Source organism: Tenrec ecaudatus, chromosome 1 (assembly GCF_050624435.1).
Source record: "Tenrec ecaudatus isolate mTenEca1 chromosome 1, mTenEca1.hap1, whole genome shotgun sequence".
Lineage (NCBI taxonomy): Eukaryota > Metazoa > Chordata > Mammalia > Afrosoricida > Tenrecidae > Tenrec > Tenrec ecaudatus.
Window position 1 is genome coordinate 105,932,754 of NC_134530.1, and position 23,659 is coordinate 105,956,412.

Sequence of the window (23,659 nt, forward strand, 5' to 3'; positions counted from 1 at the left end):
TCGAAAATTGGTCATTATTATTGGATGGATATGATATGGTGGAAATTTATGTGGAAAGGGAGAATTACTCCAAATCTGAAGGATATTTTTTAATAAATCATTTTATTGGAGGCTCGTACACTCATCACAATCCACATATCCATCATCCATTGTGTGAAGTACATTTGTACATTTGTTGCCCTCATCATTTTCAAAACATTTTCTTTCTACTTGAGCCCTTGGTATCAGCTCCTCATTTCCCCCTCCCTCCCCCATCCTCCCTTCCTCATGAGCCCTTGATAATTTATAAATTATGATTTGTTCATGTCTTCCCCTGACTGATGTCTCCTTTTACTCACTTTACTATTGTCCATCCCCCTGGGAGAGGGTTATAGGTAGATCACTGTGATTTGTTCCCCCTCTTTGCCCCCACCTTCCCCTTCCCCTCCTGGTATGGCTGCTCTCAATATTGGTCCTGAGGGGTTTATCTGTGCTGGATTCCCTGTGTTTCCAGTGAAAGATATTTCGTTTCCATCCCTTGTCATTCTTGGCTCTGTGCGATTCCTTGCTTTTCTTGGCTCATCCAGTTCTTTTCTTCCTTCACGAATCCACTGGGTTATTTAGAAATTAGAGGCTAGCGAGAGCAGAAGCAGACTCAGAAACCTGCCCTATCTCATCAAAATGTTGTGGGGATTAATGAACTTACATATTCTAAAGTGATTTTAAAAGGTGAAGCACTATATAAGTGTCAAGCATGATTAACCAGCAGACAAGTTATTAGGCACCTTTTCTAAATTTGAGGAAAATGATGCGCAAATTCAGTCTCAAAAACTATTATGTGGATGATATTCACTCAAAGAAAGCTCCAGACCCAGCCACACTATCTCGACTCACCTCCTACTGGCATGTAGACCTTCAAGGCGACATATTTGCTTTCAGTGCCTCGGGCTATAGGAACAGAGTTACGTTGCACAATCTTAGTTATTCTTCAAGTTATTCCTCATATACTGGCATAGGAAGTATTGAGAGACAGCAAGACACAATGATGGAGTGTAAGTTTTGAAACCAGACTTCCAAGGTCCAGGCCCTGGCTCCCCTGCTAGCCATGTGACTTTGGGCATTTTGCTTTCTCTCTCTTTATATCAGTTGATTCAGGTAAAATGTGGGGACAATAATAGTACCTACTTCACAGTTCATGCATGTAAAGTGTTCAGAAGAGTAGTTCCTGGTCTACAGTAGGTTCTCATTAAAAGTGAAGTATTATTCTTGTCATTAATACTGCTCCAGGAAGGTTCCATCTGCAGAGGAAAAGTGAACAGATGATACATAGAAATAATCATTAGAATATTTCATTAGTTTGATCAATCTCATATGTGACATTTGACAGCTTACCAAGCCCATATAGCTATAGTGTTAAGCCATGCTTATTCAGCCAAGACCTTCCCCCAAAATTTGTGTTAGGTTAGTAGAGTGGCAGCTTTTTCCTCTCTCTCTCTCTTTATCTCTCTTTTGCCTGATGTGCCCCCAAAGCATATCCCTTTTTATTAGTGGTCATACAGACTTGTTGGACACCATCAGGTAATTCACTCTAGCCATTCCCTTGTGTCTTAGTTTCAGGGGAAGGACTGGCTCATTGCCTGGCGACTCATAAGTCAGCTTCTTCCTAAGGAAAGCTTATGAATTGTGTGAACCAATCTGAAGTTCTCTCTGACACACTAAGTGATTGAATTAGAAAGCTGAGAACCAACAGGTTGATTCTGGATTAATAATGCTAGAATGGTGTGAGGTTAGGACTCAGAGTGGTAATGTTCATTGTCAGGCAAGGAAAGGGTGTCCACAGCAGCAGAGAATAAAACCAAGCTGAGTCGATGTGAAAGGAGCTGTGCATGCTGGTGGATTTGACTTTTGATCCCAACATTGGCGGCTCTGGTCCCCATAGCTCATAGTTTGATTTGGCCAAATACATCAGTGTCAGTAGTCCCCACTTGCCCTGTGAGCCAATAAATTCTTCATTTTCCTCTGAAAATAGCCTAAATCGGGTTGCGCTGTCTTGCAACCTAGAGAACCCTTACAAGACAAGTACTCGGATTCATTTTATGGGTATGGGAATAGAGACATAAAGAGGCTTAGTCACGTGTTAGTCTGGGTTGACTAAAGAAACAAGTCCATAGACATTCATATTTGTATAAGAAAGAACTTTATATAAAAGAGCAATTGTACATTGAGAAAACATCCCAGCCCAGTCCAGATAAAGTCCATAAGTTTAATATTAGCCCATAGGTTTGATATAGGCCTATAAATTCCTCTTCAGAGTCATACAACACATGCAATGATGCTGAATACAGGAAGATGACAGGCCAGGGGGTGGAAAGTCTTGTGGATCCAGTGGTGGTGGAAGCATCTCAGCACTGGCCTGAGTCTCCACCTGGCTCCTCTAGTTCCAGGGCTCTGGTTCCATCAGCGTAGCTCAATGTGGCTTGTCAACAGAAATGTTTTCCAGGGAGAGTGTGTGTCCCACCTCTAGAGAGGAAGACAGGAGTTCCCAGAATCTTCAGGAGAAGGCCAGACCCACACAGATGCACCATTGGCTATAACCTGATTGACAAGCTAGACTCTACCCGTTCGCTTAAGTTTATAAGAGATTATGTAACTGGCACAAGTCACTTGCTCCTAACAGTATTACCAATGATTTTCAGAGCCCAAATATCATATCTGTTTGTTGACCCCCAATGCAATATTCCAATAAGGAGAACCAAGAGGCAGAGAGATGAGAACAGGACAAAGGTATTATGGGGCATCCCTGGAGTGTGGCTCTCCAGACAGTGCATTAATTGTTTCATCAAGCATCGGTTTGGACACTAAGAAATAGTCCAAGCAGAGTTAGTTTATTGTGCCAACCTGGCCGATAAACACACGTGGGGTTAATTGAAGGGCAGAGAGATAAATGACTTGGTGAGCTTCGCCTTTCTAGTTCTCGGGTTTCTTGCTTTCTGATGGTTGGACCAGGGTGCAGCTGCCTTAGCCAGTTCCCTGCTTCAGCTTGCAAGGCTGACTTCCTGCAAGATATCCCCAAAGAGAAACCTCGTGGACCTTCCCTGATGCAGCCCTGGGTGCTGGAGCACCCATGTGGAGACCCCAGCCAGTGCTGAGATATTTACACACTCACTGACTCGGCTTTCCTCCTGCAGTCGGCATGTCTGCGTCTGTTTTGTGAGATGGAGGAGGACTTTGTGGATTGGTGTTGGGCATATGGGTTAATGTTGGACTTGTGGGCTTGGGCAGCACTGGGTTGGGATATTTTCTTGATGCTCACATAATCTTAGCATACACTCTCTTTTATACATGAGTTTCTGTGGATTTATTTCTCCAAAGTACCCTGACTAGCACACAAGCCAAGCTGTTTAGGAAAGGACATGAATGGCCCGCAGGTCCACTGGTCCTCACCACAGCTGTCCGCCCTCAGCTGCTGTCAGCCCAGGGTGGATGGAGAAACCCCAGAGCCAGCCAGCCATTGTTTCTCCAGTTGCTATTTCAGCATTCACAATGTATACAGAAGATGTCAAACATCCCGGCTTCTCTGAAAATTCATTATGGAGCGCGCCCCTTCTTTAAAAAGCAAGCTTTTGTTTTTATTAGCATGTGTAAATATGGCATAACTTCTGAATGCAAATACAGATGACATTTTATGTTTTCTGACGTGTTTGGAGGTGGCCTGGGGCAGAGAGGCAGGGAATCAGTAAACATCTCGTGTGCTACACTGGGGATTCATCAACTGGGCACACTATTAATGGGCTGGTGCCATATGCTCCGTAATAGCATGTTTGCTAACATGGGATTGGGCTGCCTGGTTGTATGACAAAGCCACCACATCACTTTCTTGATTTATGGAAATAAGTTTTGCTAGCCAGGTGTGGAAATGCAGCCAGGTCATTTTCAGGAGTAATTTCCACTTTGTGTGCTTTTGTTCCCCCTCATTGACTGTAAGAGAGTGTGATTTGCCTCATTACAATATGATTCCAGGTGCACAACACAATAACGACCTTTCTGCCCAAGCCTGGAGTTCACAAAATTGAGAAGAGAGACTCACTTTCAGCAGTGTTGGGACTCATTAGCTGGAAGCAGGGACCATGTTTACTTCTTGACATAGGAGGTCAAAGGGTCAAGGTGAAGGGCCAGATAACACTGCTATCTGGATGAAATTGGAAACTGGGGCTTCACAAAAGTGTTTGAGTTTGCAGTCCTCCTACGGGGGAGAGATTCTGGAGTGTCTGGAACAGTAAAGCCAGGCCTGATATGCTCGTGACTGAGTCGAACTTCACACAGTCCTAGGTTGTGATGGCTTTTGTGAGCAAGAGCACCATGAGAGCCGCCATGAGCACCCATCATCTTCCTCTTAGAATGACATACTCCCCGCTCAAGACCCAGTCGTTATGTGAACCCATGTCGTTAATGTGCCGAGCTGTCAGGCAGGGCAGGACATTTTTTTTTTTTACTATAGTCAGCACAATGTCAGATTCTGAGGTGGTGGCTCCACGAGCAGTAGAGACACAGACTGATTTGTTCTGCTTCATTTCTGTGTTCATTTCCTGGAATTGCTGTAACAAAGAATGCCTTGGTGTGTTGGAGTAGTCGGAATGCCTTCATCGTTCGGAAGCCGGAAGTTCTGCGTCAAGGTGTCGCCGGGGCTGTGCGCCCTGCAGAAGCGTCCCTAGGAGAGATGCTGCTTTTTGTTTGTCTCGCTTCTGGAGTTTGTCAGCATGTCTTGGCTTGTGTCTGCACCACCCAATATCTGCCTTCACAGGAACTTCTTGTCTGAGCATCTGTCTTCTGCGTACCACAAGCCTCCCCCCGCCTAACCTGGACCCTCCATCAAGGCCACATCTGTGGATGACAGGGATGAGGACACGGACATGGCTTTTGAAGATCGCGTTAACACCCACTGCCGTTGTGCCGTCTGCATCGAGGCGTTGCTTCCTTTCTTCTCCTCGAATCCAGATCGTTGGTGCCCACGTGGAAAATTAGACATTTTTTATGGAGTCTTTACAATAACCTGGGAAGAGAGCACTCCCTTTTCACTCCCCTAAGGAAATATGTCCTGTCAAAACTGTAAGGTGGCCTGGCTTTTGCCTTTTGCTGATCAAAGCCCCAAATCGAGTTCTCCTCTTGGTGGTTATTAGCGTCGCGTGGCTGTCATTTTATTAGCCATGAATGGGCATTTAGGTGGCCAGAGATACTGAGTGCTGCTGAGGATCCTTCCAGAGGTAGTTCCACGAATATTCTAGAAAGCTCTTCTTGTTTCCTCCATTCTGGTTTCACTACGACTGAGGATGCAGCCTGCCGTATCCTCTGCAAAATTTAACAGCACACCTACCATAAAAAAGGGTTGTGAAAAGGAAAACGAAAAGTCCAGATTCTAAAATCTGGATTTTGTTTTTAAAGAAGGAAGTCAGAAGGAGCCAGAGTGCACTTGGTGGGAAGGAGAGAAGTGTGAACTTTGTAGTGGTAAAGCAGAGGAAATAAAGCACCTGAAACGACAGCACATTTTCTTTGTTTACTTCTATGGAGTGGTAAATATCTCCTTCTGACCCAAATTGATGGTACTTCAGGAAGGGCCCACTGTGTGTGTTTATTGATACTGAATTTCCAGAGCTTCTAGGGCAACCCTAGACAGTGGCTCTATGTCCTGCCAATGTCCATAGATGAATAATGCTTTTTAAAAATATTGCCAATTCTGCTGTCAGTCCAGAACCCCAGAGACTCTGCTTATTAAGATGACAGAGGAGCAAAGAAATGAGGCGGCACAGAGGTCACGGGGGTTAATTCCATATTTGTCACAAGATCTTGCATGATTTCCCTAAAAGATATTTAATTTCCACTGGGCATAATAACTTGCAGCTGCCGGAATGTGCTGTGTACCAGTGGCGAGTGCTTGTCTTGGGAGATTTATGCAAGTCATTATTTAAAAATAGAGATCCGGGAGTTACAGCTGGCTAATTAATCTACCACTAAGGAAAGCTAAGCAAGTGACCCACTTAACTGCTCTCAGGAACCACAACTACTTTGAAGCAAACTTCTGCAAAGCAGGTGCCACGCAAAGACGCGAGTGACCTGTGCTGGGATTGTGTTGCTTGTTTGGTGGAGGGGTCCTCTCTTCATGTGCCTCTCCTTTCCATTCCACCAACTGCCCTTCGGTGGTTCCCATCGATGGCAGCCCATGAGTGTCCGTGTAGAACTGGACTCTATAATTTTTTTGAGGTTTATTTATTTTGCCATCAGCATTCCCAAAACATTTTATTTATTTATTTATTTAAAAATCATTTTATTGGGGGCTCAAGCAACTCTATAGTTTTCAATGGCTGCTCTTTCAAAAGTGCAGACGTTGTTGATGGCCGAGCCTGTCCTCCAAGGTGCCTCTGGGTGAACTTGAACCTCCAGCTTTTCCTTTAGCACAACCAGAGGCTCTTACATTCCACAGCCACCCCTACGTCAGATCTTCGTGCATCCACGGGCGCTCTGGAGTGTGGAATTTACATGCGTCATCCCCTGGGTGTTTCTTCTTGCTGAGGACCCTCCCAGGCCCCTCTCCTTGCTTCCTTCTTTCGAAGCATCAGCCATATGCTCAGGAACTCCTTCTAGTTTATATTTTCTACTATGTCATCGTTGATGTGTCTGCCCGCTTAGCGTCCCGTTTCCCTAACAGGACGTATGTCTCCTACTGCCTCTATGCACCTCCTCTGCAGGCATGGGAGTCCCTTCCCTGCCATACTGTCCTCAACCCCTACCTTCCCTCCCCCTCCCATCCCTGACTACGCTTCACTCAAGTCTTCTTGCCACAAAGCCCTCTGTATCTGGCCTAAGCCTGCTTGAGTGCTTCCCTTAAGCTTGGGGGTGGAGGCTAACTGGGTTGGGATGCGTTTACATTCACGGGCCACAGAGGCTCCTGGTCTCTTTGGACCTATTAATTAATGTGCTAATTGTATCTGTCCCATGCACTTTTACGTCCCTGTCTAAGCAGACATTCTATTCTATCTTATTTGTACATCTTTTTTCGTAAAGATAATAATGATTACTACTATATGTGAGTGTTTTAATGCACATGAATGACACATGTCAAATCCCATTGTATTTCTCACACTCAGCACTGTATCCCTGAAATTCAGAGCTGCTGCATACTCCACTGTGGGCACCAACCACCTTGACCTCTCTGCTCTCCCCAATGAGTACAAACACGGGCCTCTCCCGTTTTCTGATTTCCCTTCTCCGATGTTTCCTGAAATGAATTTACCAAGCACCAGGCTCTTACCTATATGCTCTCATGTATTTTTTCTGTGCATGTGTCATGTTGCTCTCTTGTATTTTATGTAACTCTTTTAAGATGAGGGACTATCTCAATACGTTTCACCTCCTATTTGATCAACACCCCTTTGCTACCTAGTATATTGTTGGTGCTCAGTAAATCTGTGTTGACTTAGTGAATTAAATAGCACGACTCTATGAGAACAGGTATTTTCCTTGAGCATAAACCTCATCTCCAGGCAAAATGATTCGTGGCATATTACAGATGATTGGGATATCTATTCTAAGTAAATAGGCATTTCACCTTTCACATACAAAGAAGGAGCATAGAATAGTATAAAATATAGGGATTCTAGTCTCTAACCTGCAACACTAGCACCTCAGAGAACCTCTCTGTGTCTTGGTTAGAATGAATAAATTCTTAGATCCTTATGTACTTAAACTTCCCTGGAGTCTTTGATTTCATAAACAATAGTATTTCAATAACAATGTATAGGAATGTAAGACAGTCCTCATTATGAGCTCATCTCCATGGCAATGTAGAGTAGCCATACTGTCTTAGCTATTGCATGCTGCAGTAACAGAAGTCCCACAATTAGAGGGCTTTATCATACAGAAATCTATTCTTTGGCTTTATCATACAGAAATCTATTCTTTGACTTTATCATACAGAAATCTATTCTTTGGCTTTATCATACAGAAATCTATTCTTTGGCTTTATCATACAGAAATCTATTCTTTGGCTTTATCATACAGAAATCTATTCTTTGACTGTTTAGGAGGCTAGAAGTGCAAATTCAGAGCTCTGTGGATAGCGCCTGTCTCCTTTCAGCGTCTCACGTTCAGTATTCTGTGGAGATCCCCCATGGATCGTCCCCTGGGTCTAGGAGGCTCCCAGCACAGGAACTCGAAATCCAAACAACATACTCCACTCCTAGCTTTGCTTTTATGGTTCTAGTAGATCCCCTAATCTCTGCTTGCTGAATCTTTTTACATATAAAAAAGATTGACTCAGGAAGCAGCCCAATCCTGTAGATCGTATCCTTTCTTATTAATATTGTAGAGGTTTGGATGTACAATAAACAAGAACAACAACAACAACAAAAAACTCTCACTACCATCAAGTGAATTCTGACTTATAATAACCCTGTAGGATGGAACTGCCCCTGTGGGTTTCTGAGACTGTAAATGTTTATGGAATTGGAAAATCTCCAAGGAGTAGCTGGTGGTTTTGAACTGTTGGGCTTGTGGTTAGCAGCAAGCACAGATGTGTAATACATAGAATAATTACATTATATCACAAAATTGAGGAAAATTACATAACATTGATAATTTTGCCTACTCAATTTGACATGTATTGCCAGCTGGGAGGATCGAATTCCGTCCATAACATACTCAAGGCAGATGGGCATGGTAGAGGCAGTGTGGACTAGTAGTTGAGAACACGCCTTAAGGATTGTGGTCTTAGACTCTGAGTAGTTGTGAGCATAACGTGGATTATTACTTTAAGGTGCATAGAAGAGTCCTTGACCCCATAGTTGTATAAGCCATGTAAGCATTACATAAGGTTTTAGTATTGTATTCTATTCATTTAAGAAAATCTGCAACCTTTGTGATTATCTCTTACCTGGCATGTGGAAATCTTCTTTTAATAAAGCCCAAAAAACTAAACTCACTGCCATTGACTCAATTCCAATACCAACCTTACAGGACAGAGTAGAACTGTCCCATTGGGTTTTTGAGGCTGTAAATCTTTACAGGAGCATCAAGCCTCTGCTTCATAGTTATGTATGAACAAAGCCTTGGGAATTTTAATATCGCTGAAGAAATTTTTAATTTCTAGGGCAATAATAACCAGACAACAGTCTAATTTTTGTTATATGTACACTGTTTTCTTAATGTAATGGACATGTTTTAATTTGCCTAACTTTATAAAGTGAAGCAAAATATATATATTGCCATATAATCCATTGCCATACCAATGATTCCTACCCATCCCACCCTCCCAGGACAGAGTAGAACTTGTCACAGGGCTTCCGAAGCTACGATCTTCAGGGAAGCAGATTGGCTTCGGGCAGCTGGTGACTTCACACTGCTCTGTTCATTGAGCAGCTGAGCCATTAGGGTCCCTTCCCTACTTACACCAAGAGCAAACTGAACTCCAATGTCTTCAGAACTGCCCCCATAGTTTCCAAAACTATAAATCTTTTGTGTTGAAATCATTTTATGGGTGGCTCATACAACTCTTATCACAATCCATACATAAATCCACTGTGTCAAACACATATGCACATTTGTTGCCATCATCATTCTCAAAACATTTGCTTTCTACTTGAGCCCTTGGTACTACCTCCTCATTTTCCCCCTCCCTCCGTGTCCCCCTCCCTCACAAACCCTTGATAATTTATAAATTCTTATTATTTTGTCATGTCTTATACTGTCCAATGTCTCCCTTTACCCACTTTTCTCTTTTCTGTCACCAGGGAGAGGGTTGTATGTAGATCCTTGTGATCGGTTCCCCCTTTCTTATGCCACCTTCCCCTTCCCCTCCTGGTATTGCTACTCTCATTATTGGTCCTGAGGAGTTCATATGTCCTGGATTCTCTGTGTTTTCAATTCTTATCTGTACCAGTGTACATCCTCTGGTAAGCTGGATTTATAAGGTAGAATTGGGATCATGTTGGGGGTGGGTGAGGGGGAAGCATTAAATAAATAAAGGAAAGTTGTATGTTACATAGGTGCTATACTATACTTTCATAGGTGCTATACTGTACTCAAGTACTCCTTTAATGCAAGAATGCTTTGGTCTATTAACCTGACATTCCATGATACTCACCTTCCTGACATGATCACTGAAGACAAAGCAGGTTCATAAGAAAATGTGCTGAAGAAGGCTGATGGTGCCCAGCTATCAAAAGGTACAGTGTCTGCAGTCTTAAAGGCTTGAAGATAAATAAACAGCCATCCAGTTCAAAAGCAACAAAGCCCATATGGAAGAAGCACATCAGCCTGTGTGATCATGAGGTGTCAATGGGATCAGGTATCAGGCATCAAAGAACAAAAAAATCATATCATTGTGAATGAGGGGGAGTGAAGAGTGGAGACCCAAAGCCCATCTGTAGGCAACTGGACATCCCATTACAGAGGGGTAGCAGGGAGGAGACGAGCCAATCAGGGTCCAGTATAGCAAAGCTATAAATCTTTAAGGAGGAAGACTACCACGTATTTCGTCTGCAGAGTGGCTGGTGGTTGGTGAGCAGTAAGTGCTTAAGCACTGCACTACTTGAGCTTTTTCACGTATGTAAAAGCCCAGAATGCACTGCCTTCTAGTAGATTGTGCCTTGTAATGCCCTGTCTAGGGTTGCTGAGACTACAATTTTTACGAAAGCAGACAGCCACATCTTTCTCCCATGGAGTGACGGGTGGGTTCGAACCGCTGACTTTGCAACTCGAAGACCAGTGCTTACCTCACAGTGCCACCAAACCCCTCAAAACCAAACTCACTGCTATTGAGTCAATGCTGACTCATATTGACCCCCTGTGGGTTTCCCAAACTGTACTGTTACAGGAGTAGAAGGAAAACCCAGTCTTTTGGAGATACTGCTGGTGGTTTCTAACTGCCAACCATGCAGATCACAGCCCAACACATAATCGCTACACCGCCAGGGTTCCAATGCCACGGGGACTTCTAATGAAAATGTTAGCATGAGAATCTTGAGTTCCATATTTTCTCTTTATTTAAAAAAATACAATTTCCTTTATAGTCACTTAGAAATGGAAGCAGAGTGGAACTGCAAACTTATTAATATCATATGTAGATGATATTTTCCAGTAGGGAAGTAACTAATGCAATTCAGTTTCTCTTACCCTGAGGAAAGTGAATTCAAATATCGGACAAACAATTATTAAAATTCTGAGCATCATTTAAAGCATGAGCTTGTTTGTTGCTATAAGATTTCTTTCTCTGTAATTCAAGAGATAAAGCTCTGTGTCTAAAGGGAAAAAAACACTTAAAATGGTATTGGTAATGGACTACAGGTTTTATAATTTAACTATACTTGCTTTGTGGGCAAAAATAGCATTTGATAGCTATTTTATTCTAAAATTCTGCTGGGCAAGTCTTAATCAAACAGTGTTTCAGTTTTTAATGCTTTTATATGCAAAAATCCAATTTGTGAATTCATCTGCTACCTAAAATGAAGGGAAAAAACTCAGATGGAAGCGAAAAATGAGAACTGAGTACTCCATCTAGATTAAAATTCTCTGGACCACGGAATAATTAAAACTTCTACTGAAAATATCGCATTAAAGGTAGGTCTTGTTCTAGGGCTCAGATACTGTAAACTATAAATCTTTCTGGTTAAGTTGTGATATTAAATATTTTGATGCATAGACATCCTTTTGGTGATGCTGTCTGTTAAAATAAAAATGAACACATGTGTGTTATGATCTAGTGTTTTTCTGTGTTGCATTGTTTAGGTATTTCTCAGCTAAAGTTTCCCTGTCTTCCCACATAGTATAAATAGAAACAGAATATGTAGTTTCAATGCCAAGGTGGACTGTCAAACAGATTAAAGGCGGTAATATGTGTGAAGGCATTCTGAAACATTTAAAGCCCTGCATATCTCTGTCAATGGCTATTGAGTCAACTCTGGCTCATGAGTATTAAAGCAGAACCATGCTCGATAGCAGTTTCCAGAGCTCTGTTTTTCATTCCAGAATTAGATCACCAGGACTTACTTCTGAGTGTCTTTGGATGGACTCATCCCGCTAGCTTTTCAGTTAGCAACCAAATGCTTCTATTCATTTGTACCACCCACCCAGAGACTCATTATACACTGTACACTATACATTGTCCACTGTGTGCCCAGAACTGCTTTCAGCACTGCAAGGTCGCAGAGGCCCGATACTACTGATCTTTGCTGTGAGTTCCACTTCAGACCTAGAAACAGAGAACACCCAAGTTGTGTAGCTCTGTGTAGTGATAGAGCCATACCAGGGACTGGAAAGCATGGAAAGGGGCCACTCGCGCTATTTTAGAGTCAGAAAGTTCAGAAGGTCTTACAGAAATGGAGATAAAGAGAGTTCCCAGTGGAGAAGATGGCCAGAATACAGTCTGGAGGTGAAAAATAGCGTGGTGTCTTCTGGGTCAGTAAAAGAGATTAGTATCACTAGTGCTTAAGCCACCAAGCCAAGGCTAGCAAACGCAACAGCCCAAGAGGTCAGATTACAGAAGGCCTTGTATATTATGATAAATGCTTAGAATATATCTTCTTGGTGATGAAAAATCAGCAAAGCCAAGGGAAAGCACGGACAGTCTGGGGGAGTAGGAAAGGTGCATTTGAATGCCAGGGAAAGCAGGTACGAGGTATCGCTGCATTCTAAATGGAACATGGTGAGAGCCTGGGCTGACCGCTGCATAACGCAGTTGGGTGCAACAGGGAGGACTGCGTGCAAAGTAGGAGAGGACAGCATAGGTACAAGTGAATTTTATGAGACGGGCTGGGGATATCTCCCAAGGCCATAGTTTGTCTTGTAGACAACATGTAGTAGACAACCATTTAGAGACAGAATGCTATTGTAGTAGGTAAAATGATCTGGTCGCTTTCACGCATTTATTTCAAGGTTTCTAAAGGACACATGGTTTTCGATGGAGAAGATGGCCAGGCTTTCTTCCGGTCTTTCACCGGTTGAGCGCATCAACTGCTGGCACCCAGGGGCCTTGGCATCTGAGAAGGGTAATCAACATTGCATGAGGGGACCCGGCACAGTACCGTGGAACTGAAGAAAAGGAAGCAAATGATATTAAGAAAAATAGAAAGTCTAGGACACATCAGGGGGTAAATGATGTAGCAAGTTCCCAAAGGGAATGGCAGAAGTGGAAGGGAGCCGACAGGATCCGTTAGCATGGTTAGCCTTCAGCAGGAAGGACTTCAACCTTTGGAGATGAGAAAGGTGGAGGGAAAGAAATGTTGGTGCAGTGGAGGAGGAGTTCATGCTTCATGCCTTCAAGACAAAGAACATGAGGAATTTCTCCTCCTGAGAAGCAAACACCATGATTAAGCAGCTGGAGTGCATCTTGAGAGGCCGCCCACCATCCTTTCCTCCTGCCAGCCACGAAGCAGTCCCTTAGAGCAACCCAGGAATCGCGCGCTGCTTCTAGAGCGCAGGCCAAGCACTTGCTCCCTCTCCCCAACACATGCTTCTTCTAGTCTCTTCGAGCATGACTGGATCTCCCCACCCCCCAGTCCTGCTTTGTTCTTGCTACACACATTGATTGTTTGTATTCAGATATGTTATACATCACATAAGATATAACTAGCTGGTCCCCAGATCACTGGACTAACCCTCCCAGGAGCATGTCCTTAGAGATGCACATTTTGCCTGCCTTTCAGGGGCTTTGCCAGATTGGACACCCCCCTCTCTAGTTCACATCTCTTCCCACCACTCCACTAATGTGAGCCATTTATTCTAATCAAGCCATCTTCCCTGATTTTTTTTAGAAAGTGAAGCTCATATTACAAAAAACTGGAGTCGGAATTAGGGCCATGAACATTTTCGGGGGTATCCCCATTGTCACGTGTCACAGGGAGCCGCTGCCAGCAGGAAAGAGGGGATTCTGCCTGGGAGAAGGCTCATGCCGATGTGCACAACCTCCCTTCATTCCAAGTTTCAGGCGACAGAGCAGGAGCACTGCTCATCCGATCTGACGACCTGAACGGAAAATTCGAGTCACTGCTAATTTCTGTTTAACTTTCCCACCAACAGTGGTTTCGGGGTCACTTTTACCATCATGGAAGCTAGGGCTGACATCAATTTTTAAAAGGAGGGGGAAAGTTTTTCATGGTATCCAAACAACTCCAAAATTAATAGAAGAAAAATACCCATCGGAGTTCACTGACACGTGTTGGACTGTGATCTGAAAGGTCAGCGGTTCTACATCACCCGCCGCTCCGCCGGAGAAAAACTGGGCTTCTACTCACATCGCGTTACAGACTCCGCAACCCACCTGGGTCATCCTGCTCTGTCCTGGAGCGTCATTGGAGTTGGAATCAACTCATTGGCAATGAGTAAAGGGCTTAGGCTAATAGTTTCTCTAAGAACCAAATGTGGTTACACTCAGTGACTCTAAATGCACTTGGCTTTGTCCAGCCTGATAGGATGGCTAGACTAGTAAAAAACAAAAAACAAACCTTCCATGGCCTCTGCTCACTGCTAAGTCTGCATCTAGACTGTACGACTTTATGGTGAGGAAGGCTGCCTTTATCTACCTATTTTTCATATAGTCTAAATATTGTTACGATTTCACTACTATCAAACGTGATGTATGGATTCAATTCAATTCTTATAAAAACTACAACAGTCTTTATTTTAAAAATGGAAAAAGCCAATATTCAAATTCATAGGACATTTCTAGGGACTTCCCAAACAGCCCAAACAAGAGGAGAGCATGTTTAGAAGGTTTTAGGGTTGCTTTAGGGTTCCAGGGGTTAGAGTCAAACTGATTGGCTTCCTGATCCCCACTTCCCAGCTGTGAGGCATATCTCAAAAGGTTACTGTGTTGTTCAGCCTTTGTATTCAGCAGGATGAGCTTCCTTTGTCGTGCGCAGTCAGTTCTCAACAAATGGAGCCTGCTCCTGAATTGTCACTGTTGGTCCTGCCTGCTCCTGAATTGTCACTGTTGGTCCTTGGTGTTCTGAGTTCACCCCGCGGGTTTGACCAGCTGCAGGCAGAGGCAGGCCTCTTTGATCCTCCTGCTCCAGCTCTAGTGACAACATGGGGACTGCCCTTTCAGGCATGCATGCCCATGTGCTTCTCTCTCTTCACCGAGGCTGATTGATATGATCAGCCTCTTAGGTTAATGATTTCTCTAAGAACCAAATGTGGTTATATTTAGTGTCATCCACTGAAATGCAGTTAATTTTTCCAATAATATTCATTTAGTGGATTTGCATAGTATAAAAGTAAATGACAGTAAGCCACCTTCTGTTTGCTCATTTTGAAAAGACTCCTCAGGGACAGTGGTCCTCGATGTTAATGAAGTGATGCAACCCAGTTAGAGAATTGAAGATACACCCACGAGTGCTAGAAGGGGAGGGATGCTACCTCATAGGTCCTGTCAACATGTGGGTCATGCTTTGGCCCCATTTTATCATGCTTCCCTACCACCTGTCTGTCTGCTTCCCTACCACTTGTCTGTTTGTCGTACTGTGGCGGCTTGTGTGTTGCTGTGATGTTGGAAGTTATGTCACTGGCATTTCAGATGCCAGCAGGGTCGTCCCAAGAGAACAGGTTTCAGCGGAGTTCCAGGCTAAGAACAGCCAATGAAGAAGGGCTTGGCTCCGCCCTCCCGAGGTAGAAGCCGCAGAAAACCTCATGCACTGCTCGGAGCGTTGCCAGCCACTGCATTGGAAGAAGTAAGCCAGAGTGCTCCTTAGGGGCAAAGATGGCATGGCTCTGTCCTACATACCTTGGACATACTGTCAGGAGAGACCAGACCCTGGAAAAAGGCATCATGTTTGGTCAAGTGGAGGGCGGCGAAGAAGAGGAAGACCTTCCGCGAGATGGAGTGCGCCGACGGCACAGATGCGAGGATGGGGTTGCTATGGGTCGGAGCAGCTGATGGCAGTAACAGCAACAGCATAATGCTTCCGTCTCGGCTCAGATCCCACCCGTTCCTCTGGGCTGCTTTGAAATTCAGCCATCTTGTGAAAGCTGGAAACATCTCACGCTAGAAGCAGCTTGCATTGCAGCGGAATAATCCATGCCTGAAAGTTGATAATTCCAAAATTTCTTTTAATTGAGTTTTTGATTACAACCCAGAGAGCAAATAGCCCATTCACATGTGATTTTGACAACGATGACAAGCAATTTCATGTTCTTTGGAGACCATTTCACAATTGTGGGCGCCTCCAGTTAAGTACTGAGTGCCCTGTTTTTGGACAGGACTACCTGACAACCACTCACTCCGGGAAGGTTGCACACAAGAACATCTGGATCTCAATAAAATGTTTGATATCACCATCCAAGGGTTGTAAAGGGAGCTGCTCCTGGGAAGTCATCTGATTGGCTGGGTTAGAACCGTATCTGCCTCACCAACAGGCCACATTTCTATGCAATGGAATACAGGATCGCCAAATGGCGCTGGGCAGGGTGCTACGATGCATGAACTTTTCTATCGTTCCACGTTATCAATCCATCAGTTAAAAATATGCAAAGGAATTCTTCAAAACTGCTAATGAGATGGATGCTATTGACTTTCCTCCATTCCTGGCATGTTCTTGAGAATGATAGCATCCGTGCCCAGTTACAGGGTTAGAATTGGAATAAAGAAATAGCTTCATCTTTAGAGAGCAGACACCAGCCTACCATTAACTAGCTAGTCCCAGCTAGAACCCCCAGCAAACTCGCAGAATCTATCTGCATAGCTCCTGGACCTCCTGGTGGCTACTAGTTGGGATGCTAATTGCAGGTCAGAGGTTTGAAATGACCAGACATCCATCCAGGGGGAGGAAAGTTGGAGTTTCCTACTCTTAAAGCAGACACCAAGGAACAAAAACAATCATTGTGTGATCACCTTCCTCACATAATCGCTGAAGACGAAATTGTGCATAAGCAAGTGTGGTGAAGAAGGCTGATGGTGTCCGGCTACTGAGAGATATAGCATATGGGACTTAAAGCAAACAAGCGGCCATCTAGCCCAGAAGCAACGAAGCCCACACGGAAGCAGCACACCAACATAGGTGATCGTGAAGGGCAGAGACCAGGACTCAAACAACAAAGGCAGGTGGGGGGTGGGGGTGGGAATCACATCACCGTGAATGAGGGGGAGTGCATGATGGGGACCCAATGCCCATCTGTAAACAGCTGGACATCCTTTCCAGAGGGGTAGTGGGGAGGAGATGAGTCACTTGGGGTTCAGTGTAGCAACAATGAAACTCAAAACCATCCTCTAGTTCCTGAACGCTTCCTCCCCTCCCAATTATCATGACCCCAATTCTACCTTGCGGACCTGGTTATACCAGAGGATGTACAGCCGTGCAGTAGGGATCTGGAAACACAGGGAATCTAGGACAGATGAACCCCTCAACACCCGCGGTAGGAGTGGCGACACCAGGATGGAAGGGGGTGTAGAAAGGGAGAACCGATCTTGGAGATTTATGTGTAACCTCCTCTCTGGGAGATGGGCAATGGGAGGGTGGGTGAAGGGAGATGCCGGGCAGTGTAAGATAAGATATAATAATTATTTATACACTATCAAGGGACCAGGGGGAAAGGGGAAGTGGGGGGTGAGGGGAAGTAAAAGGGAAACCGAGCTGATTCCAGGAACCCAAGTGGAAGGTGAATTTTGAGAATGATGAGTGCAACGAATGTATAAGGGTGCTTTGCTCAATTGATGTATGTACAGATTGTGATAAGAGTTGTATGAGCCCCAATAAAAAGATTTATTAATTAAAAAAGGAAAATGTTGACGTATCACAAAAATATGACAGGGCAGCTTTAAATAAAGTATTTTACACTGGCGTATAAAAAAAAGTTATATTCACAGAGGCAGAGGTGACTCTCCCATGTCCTACAGGGTCACTCTGAGTGTGAGCTGGGATGGACTCAATGGCAGTGAGGTGCTTTTGTTTTGTTTGTTTGCTTTGGGGCCCTTCTGGTCAGATTCAGAGCTCAAGTAGTATTTTCAACCATAGACTCGTATTTCTCCAGCTTCAAGATTTCAGAGACAAGAGGGAAATAACTTACTTTTCATTGGAGTCACCTTTTTACTTTACCAAGTAAAGGTGTTCAAAGTGTATTTTCCTTTGAATGAATTCATGGAGCCCAGGCTATTTGCAGCGAATGGCTTGGGAATGAAGTGAAGAAAAACGAAATCCTGTAGTCTGATAGGAGAGGTGGTTGTTAATCAATCGATCATATGGTGGTGATTTAGTGCCATTGAGTGGATTCTGTCAAATAGCAATCTCGTTTAAGAGAGTAGAACTTCTCTATGGGGTTTTCTTTACTATAATCTTTATAGATACAGATTACAGGTCTTTTCCCCATGAGTCTTGGGTGGTTTCAAACTGCCAACCTTTTGGTTAGCAGCTGAAGACTTAGTAATTGCTTCTCAATCACGGGGGTGTATACACACAATTCATATTGAGATATGTGCTTTGTTGGAGTAAGCAGGGTTCCCTGACAACATGTTCCACATTGAGAAATCTCCAGCAAACTGATGCTTGGACTCACTGTGTCGTTCTCAGACTAGGATTTTAAAGGTTGTGGCAAAGATTTTCGATTTTATGCTGAGTGATATATAGTGATTAAAGAATTGCAAGTGAAATTTATGTTTGTAAAATATTTCTCTGAATAATACTGCAGAATGTATTGAAGTGAGCAGGGGGGCGGGGGGGACAGCCAGACACTGCAGTGACTTAGATGTGTTGAACGTGCCTTCAGTGATGATGGCGAGCAGTTGGATTTCAATCATATTTTGAAATTAGAATTGCTGAGGTTTATCGATAGATGAAGGGAAGAGAGAGAGAGAGAGACAGGCATCGTGTATGACAACTCTATTCCTGGCTTGAGCAGTTCACCATTCAGTGTGACATTTACTGAGAAAGGAAAGAGCATCAAAAACAGATTGAGGCAGGAGGGGGCAAATCACGGGAGTCTTCATGAGTCTTGTTAAATTAAAGTGGCTGGAAGATATTCAAAGTAGGTAGCGACGCAGGCAAAAGCCGAGAATTTTGCTGCTAGGAACGCATTATCAGTATATCGATGGCATTTAAAGTGGGAGTAGATGAGGTTTCATAGGAACAAGCACTACAGAACTCATAACATCTTGAGGCTTGATAAGGTGGGGATATCTTCAAATCCTCTTTCTATGAAAGAAATGACATTTTAACGCCCACAAAATAGAGAGGGCACAATATCAGCCTTTTAAAGTGAAGCCATTTCGTTGCATAAAATCCTCTCTTCAACTCATTTGGCTATAGATGGGTGAGAATTTCATCATGGGAGAGCAGCAGGCAATCACTACCAAATAGTCTCTGTGACTGTCATCGGCAGAAATGACCGCCCTTTTTGGTAGGAAGAATCTAGCCCTGACCCTCTACATTCTCCAGGCTTGGAGCCATGCTTTTGAATCACTGGAAGTTACAGAACAGCCCACGATCCTACAATCTGATGTCAATGGCCTCCATTGCACAGTCTCCGATTAGTTACCTTCTATGTACGTTGTAGTAGTTCTTCGGTAGAGGACTACATTGCAATTTGTAATCTAGTTGTTTGTATACAGCACATCCATAAACACATGCTATCTATTTTTTTCTGTCCATGGAAGGCCCATTGCAGTATTTTTGATGCTGAGCCCAGTGAGCATTCCAAATTATCTAGAGCACAGTGACCTAGACAGGCCTTATTAGGCAGATAGATTGTGGGAAATAAGAGAGGTCATAATAATAACTGATGATGATCATTATAGTTATTATTATTAATAATAATGTCTCAGTACTTTATGACACACCCTATGCCAAGTGTTGACCACGCTTCATCTCATTTAAACCTAACAAATTGCCACTTAGGAACTTGGTACCATTTCATGGATAAGGGTTGAAAGATTAGCTTGCCCAAGATCTTACAACACCTAATCAGGACTAGCACTCTCTCTGCTCCCTATGCCAGAACACTCACATGCAGACATCTAAGTGACATCCCAGTCATACACTTCCTAATTGTTTTCACATGGTATTACTGTATTTAAACGCCCGTGTCTATTACACTAACGAGCACTGGTCGCACGGTGGGTTAGGCAAGGTCAGCAGGTGAAACGCACCACAGGGGTTTGCAGGCCGTGTGAATCTGTAGTGTTGCAATCTTGGAAGCCCGATACAGGTTCTCTATGAGCTGGAATCAAGTCAATGACAGTGAATTGGGCTTGGGGCTTGGCATCCTCTGATAAAACTCACCGTAACCGGGGCTCTGTGTTTTCCCTGTTTGTAATCTCAGTACCTAACACAGTGCCCCGCACACTTCGATTCAGAGTAAGTGGCAAATTGTGGAATTCCCCAGCTGTCCCATAATGACAGAAGCCTTTTGAAGGATAAAAGTTGTGTCTTACGTAAATTGGAACTTTTCAAAGACATAATTCTGTCTAGAAGGCTGACTCTGTGGACTTAAATCTGGCCAAAAAACGAAGACAGTTCAGAGTGGTGAGCTGGTGGCAAGGTTACTGCTGAAGGAGGATGGCGAAGAGGTGGCACCTGCTTATTATGCTGTAGCTGAAACTCGTCTGGGTCTTATTCTCTCTCATTCTCGACCTGCACGGGAAAGGAGCGACTTGCTTTTGGTATTCACTAATGATTCCAAATTGGAAAGTATCGTGGGCAGCTCAGGCAACAGAAATAAAACGCAATGCAAACGGCCTTGGAGAGTTGAGGTGTGTAGACTGGGAATAATAACTTGGTGAGCGTTTGAAAAAAGGCAAGGCAGCGAATCCACCGGGGAAAAGAGAATCCAAACACAGAGCTGTTCTCTGGGAAGCAGGCGCCAGGGTTGCCGCGATGCCCCAGTAGGCCCAAGGGGACGAGTGGTCTGCAAATTAAATTCAGGCCAGCCATGCCAGCTGGCAGGATGAAAAGCAAGTCCAGGGTGAGACTGCCTGTGCGGACGGGTGTGGAGTACCAGTCCTTCTGTGGAGCGTGGTAGCTGAGCAGCACCTGGCACCACACGTTGCCCCTCCCCCCACTTCATTACCAGGGAAGCCGGGGCAATTTGGAAGAACTGCAGAGAATAGCAACAAGGGTGAATGAATTCAGGTGCCCTGGGAAAGGATGTGGCTGAAAGATTAAAAGGGTTAGATCTCTCTAGTTTAGATGCAAACAGCCAAGGGAAGGGAGGAAGCGGCCTAGAATCTAATCATAAAATACTCAGGCCTCCTTTAAAAAAGCCAAGCGGAAACTAGTAGAATTCTCATCAGATTAATTTTTTGACGTGAAAATGGACATTTTCTTTCAAGCCATTGGTTCCTTGCCTGAACCTGCCAGCCAGGTGTTCAGCAATTCCTGTCTTATAAAGGAACCTTTATTTGCTGAAGAGGCACAGGCTGCAGGGAAAGACTGATGGGACGTGCAGTACAAGTCAGTCAACCCTTCCCTTCGTGTCCAGGGACGACAGGATTAAGGGAACTAGATGTGGGTTGTGTTATTGAAGTCAGGCTCCTTCCAACAATGGAGCTGCCTTTTCCCATTCAGTGAAATACAGAACTAAACAGAAACCGTTGTAGCACTGGGAATGCCTAAGACACGGTTGGCTAAGCTCTGGCTAAATCCTACCATTGCAATTTACTCTATGTCAAAGCGGACTCGTGAGATGCTAATGTCCCCCTCCTTGGGCAGCGAGGAAGGGACAGAGAGCGCGGAATTCTGGACTCAATGTTTTTCTCTTAGCAAAGACCACCCACACGAGTATGCATGCGGAACCAGGGATTCACTCTTTGTTTTATAGGACACAGTCTCTAAAAAGAGCAACTCTCCTTGGTGCTATGAGTTGGTCTTGGTTTACAGATCATTAACTACACTGTTTCTAACAGGAGGGTGACCCTGCGGGCACTTGAAATAGCAGTGTGGCATAGCTCTCTGCACCACGGCAATACGCAAACCACCATCTGACCACACACTGACAGCTGGCTGCTGGTTCTTAACCTGGAGCCGGACGAAGACTTGAGGGCTCCCCTTCCCAGCCACACGCTTCCCAATATCCCTCACATTGCTTGTCCTCTGGAACAGCCTTCTCCTACATCCCTCGCGCATTCCCACTTCAGGCCTGGCTGGCACTCTGCTGCACACTCCTTCTGCCTTGTCTTCATGTCACCTCTCAGAGAAGGCTCCCTTGTAGAGGTTTAAAATGAATCAGGGCTACAAAGAAGAGAAACTCCTGTGAGCAAAGGTCTTAGCCATTATTTTGGCTGCATCCTGATGAAATCATAGTTTACGTCTTGAGAAACAAATCCTGAGGTGCGGGGTCCCAGGGCAAGTGACATGGCTCAGCAGGGTCATGGAGCACGCAGGGTCTGGCTGTCTCTCTGCTTCACCCCGACCTTGACCCCCCAGCAGACGATTTGCCTCTTCATTGGCCCACGATGTCTTTTCCACTCCCAACATCACATCCGTGGTCCAGGCAGGACACTGACGGAGCAATGGAAAGAACCGTCCCCAGAGACCGCTAACTCTGTCTAACGGATTACCGCTGTGTCGGTCCCATGAGTAGCTTCTCAGCTTCTACACCAAACCAACCTCACTGGCACTGACCCGACGCTCCCTCCTGGCAGTCTGATAGGACAGGGTAGAACTGCCCCTGTGGGTTTCTAAGACTGGAGCTCTTTACAGGAGTAGAAAGACTCCTCTTTCTCCTAAGGTTTCAGATTGCTAACCTTGTAGTTAGCAGCCCTTGGTGCACCTACTACCCCACCAGGAGCCTCTCCGATTGGAATAGTGGAGGAAATCAGGGTCCTCTAGAGAAGCGGTGGTGGAGAAGTGGTAGAATTGTTTCCTCCCATGCTGTAGACCAAATGTAGCCAGGGCACCTCGTGTGTACCCAGCACCCATCCCGTAGTGGAAGCTCACATGCTGCTGCGACATTGAACATGTTTCTTCAGCGTTTCTAGACACAGTGAAAAGGCCTGGTGACTTTTCTCCTGGAAATCAACCAGTGACCATCCTTTGGAGCACAACCATCAATCCTCCACTGACTAGGGAGATGGTGCAGGACTGGGCAGTGCTTCACACCCTTGTACAAAATCATTAGTAAATCATTAGTCAGGTGCGGACTCAACAACAGGTAACTACTAAATACGGGTCTTATGAGAGTGAGAGACAAACAGGGAGAAATTTCTTTTAAGAAATTGTCACAGATGTTTGTGGGAGCTGTCAGGTGACAGGTTGGCATTTCCTACAGTCTTGTGTCTCAAATCTATAGGTTAGATCAATGGTTTCCAAAGTTGAAGACCAGGCCTAGAATGATCCAGGAGGGCTACAAAAGCAGATATCTAATAGTCAGGGGGCAGTGAGTATTTTTATTTTTCTGAAAAGGAGTTCTGGGCCAAATAAGTTTGGGAACCTATGTTAGATAATAAGGGCGGAGAATGAGGGAGTTCTAGAAAAATATCAATTTGTATTAGACAGTACACCCTACTGAACACTATCATTTTGTTCTGAGTGCCTTCAATTGTTTAATTAAGACACATCTACATTATGGGAGGTCATCCGCTCTACTTAAAGCCAACTGACTTCATAGCAGGGAACTACTTTACAGTGGAGTTTAAGGAGCGTTTCACCACACAAGCGGGCACCGTAGCTTGGCCAAGTTGAAACATAAAATATGATATCAGGGCAGAGGA

General features: G+C 44.4%; 1 protein-coding gene across 5 annotated transcripts in view; it reads left to right on the forward strand.

The window, feature by feature from the left end:
* The window catches only part of ST6GALNAC3 (ST6 N-acetylgalactosaminide alpha-2,6-sialyltransferase 3), a 697,085-nt gene that overhangs the window by 545,647 nt on the left and 127,779 nt on the right, over window positions 1-23,659 (forward strand). The window contains exon 4 of one of the 5 annotated variants that reach the window (XM_075557364.1): window positions 4,586-5,503. The exons of the other annotated variants lie outside the window; for them this stretch is intronic. Within the exon in view, the coding sequence (XP_075413479.1) occupies window positions 4,586-4,691 (106 nt within the window). The 3' untranslated portion in view covers window positions 4,692-5,503. Of the gene's footprint in view, window positions 1-4,585; window positions 5,504-23,659 lie in introns of those variants that run through there. 5 annotated transcript variants of the gene reach the window in all.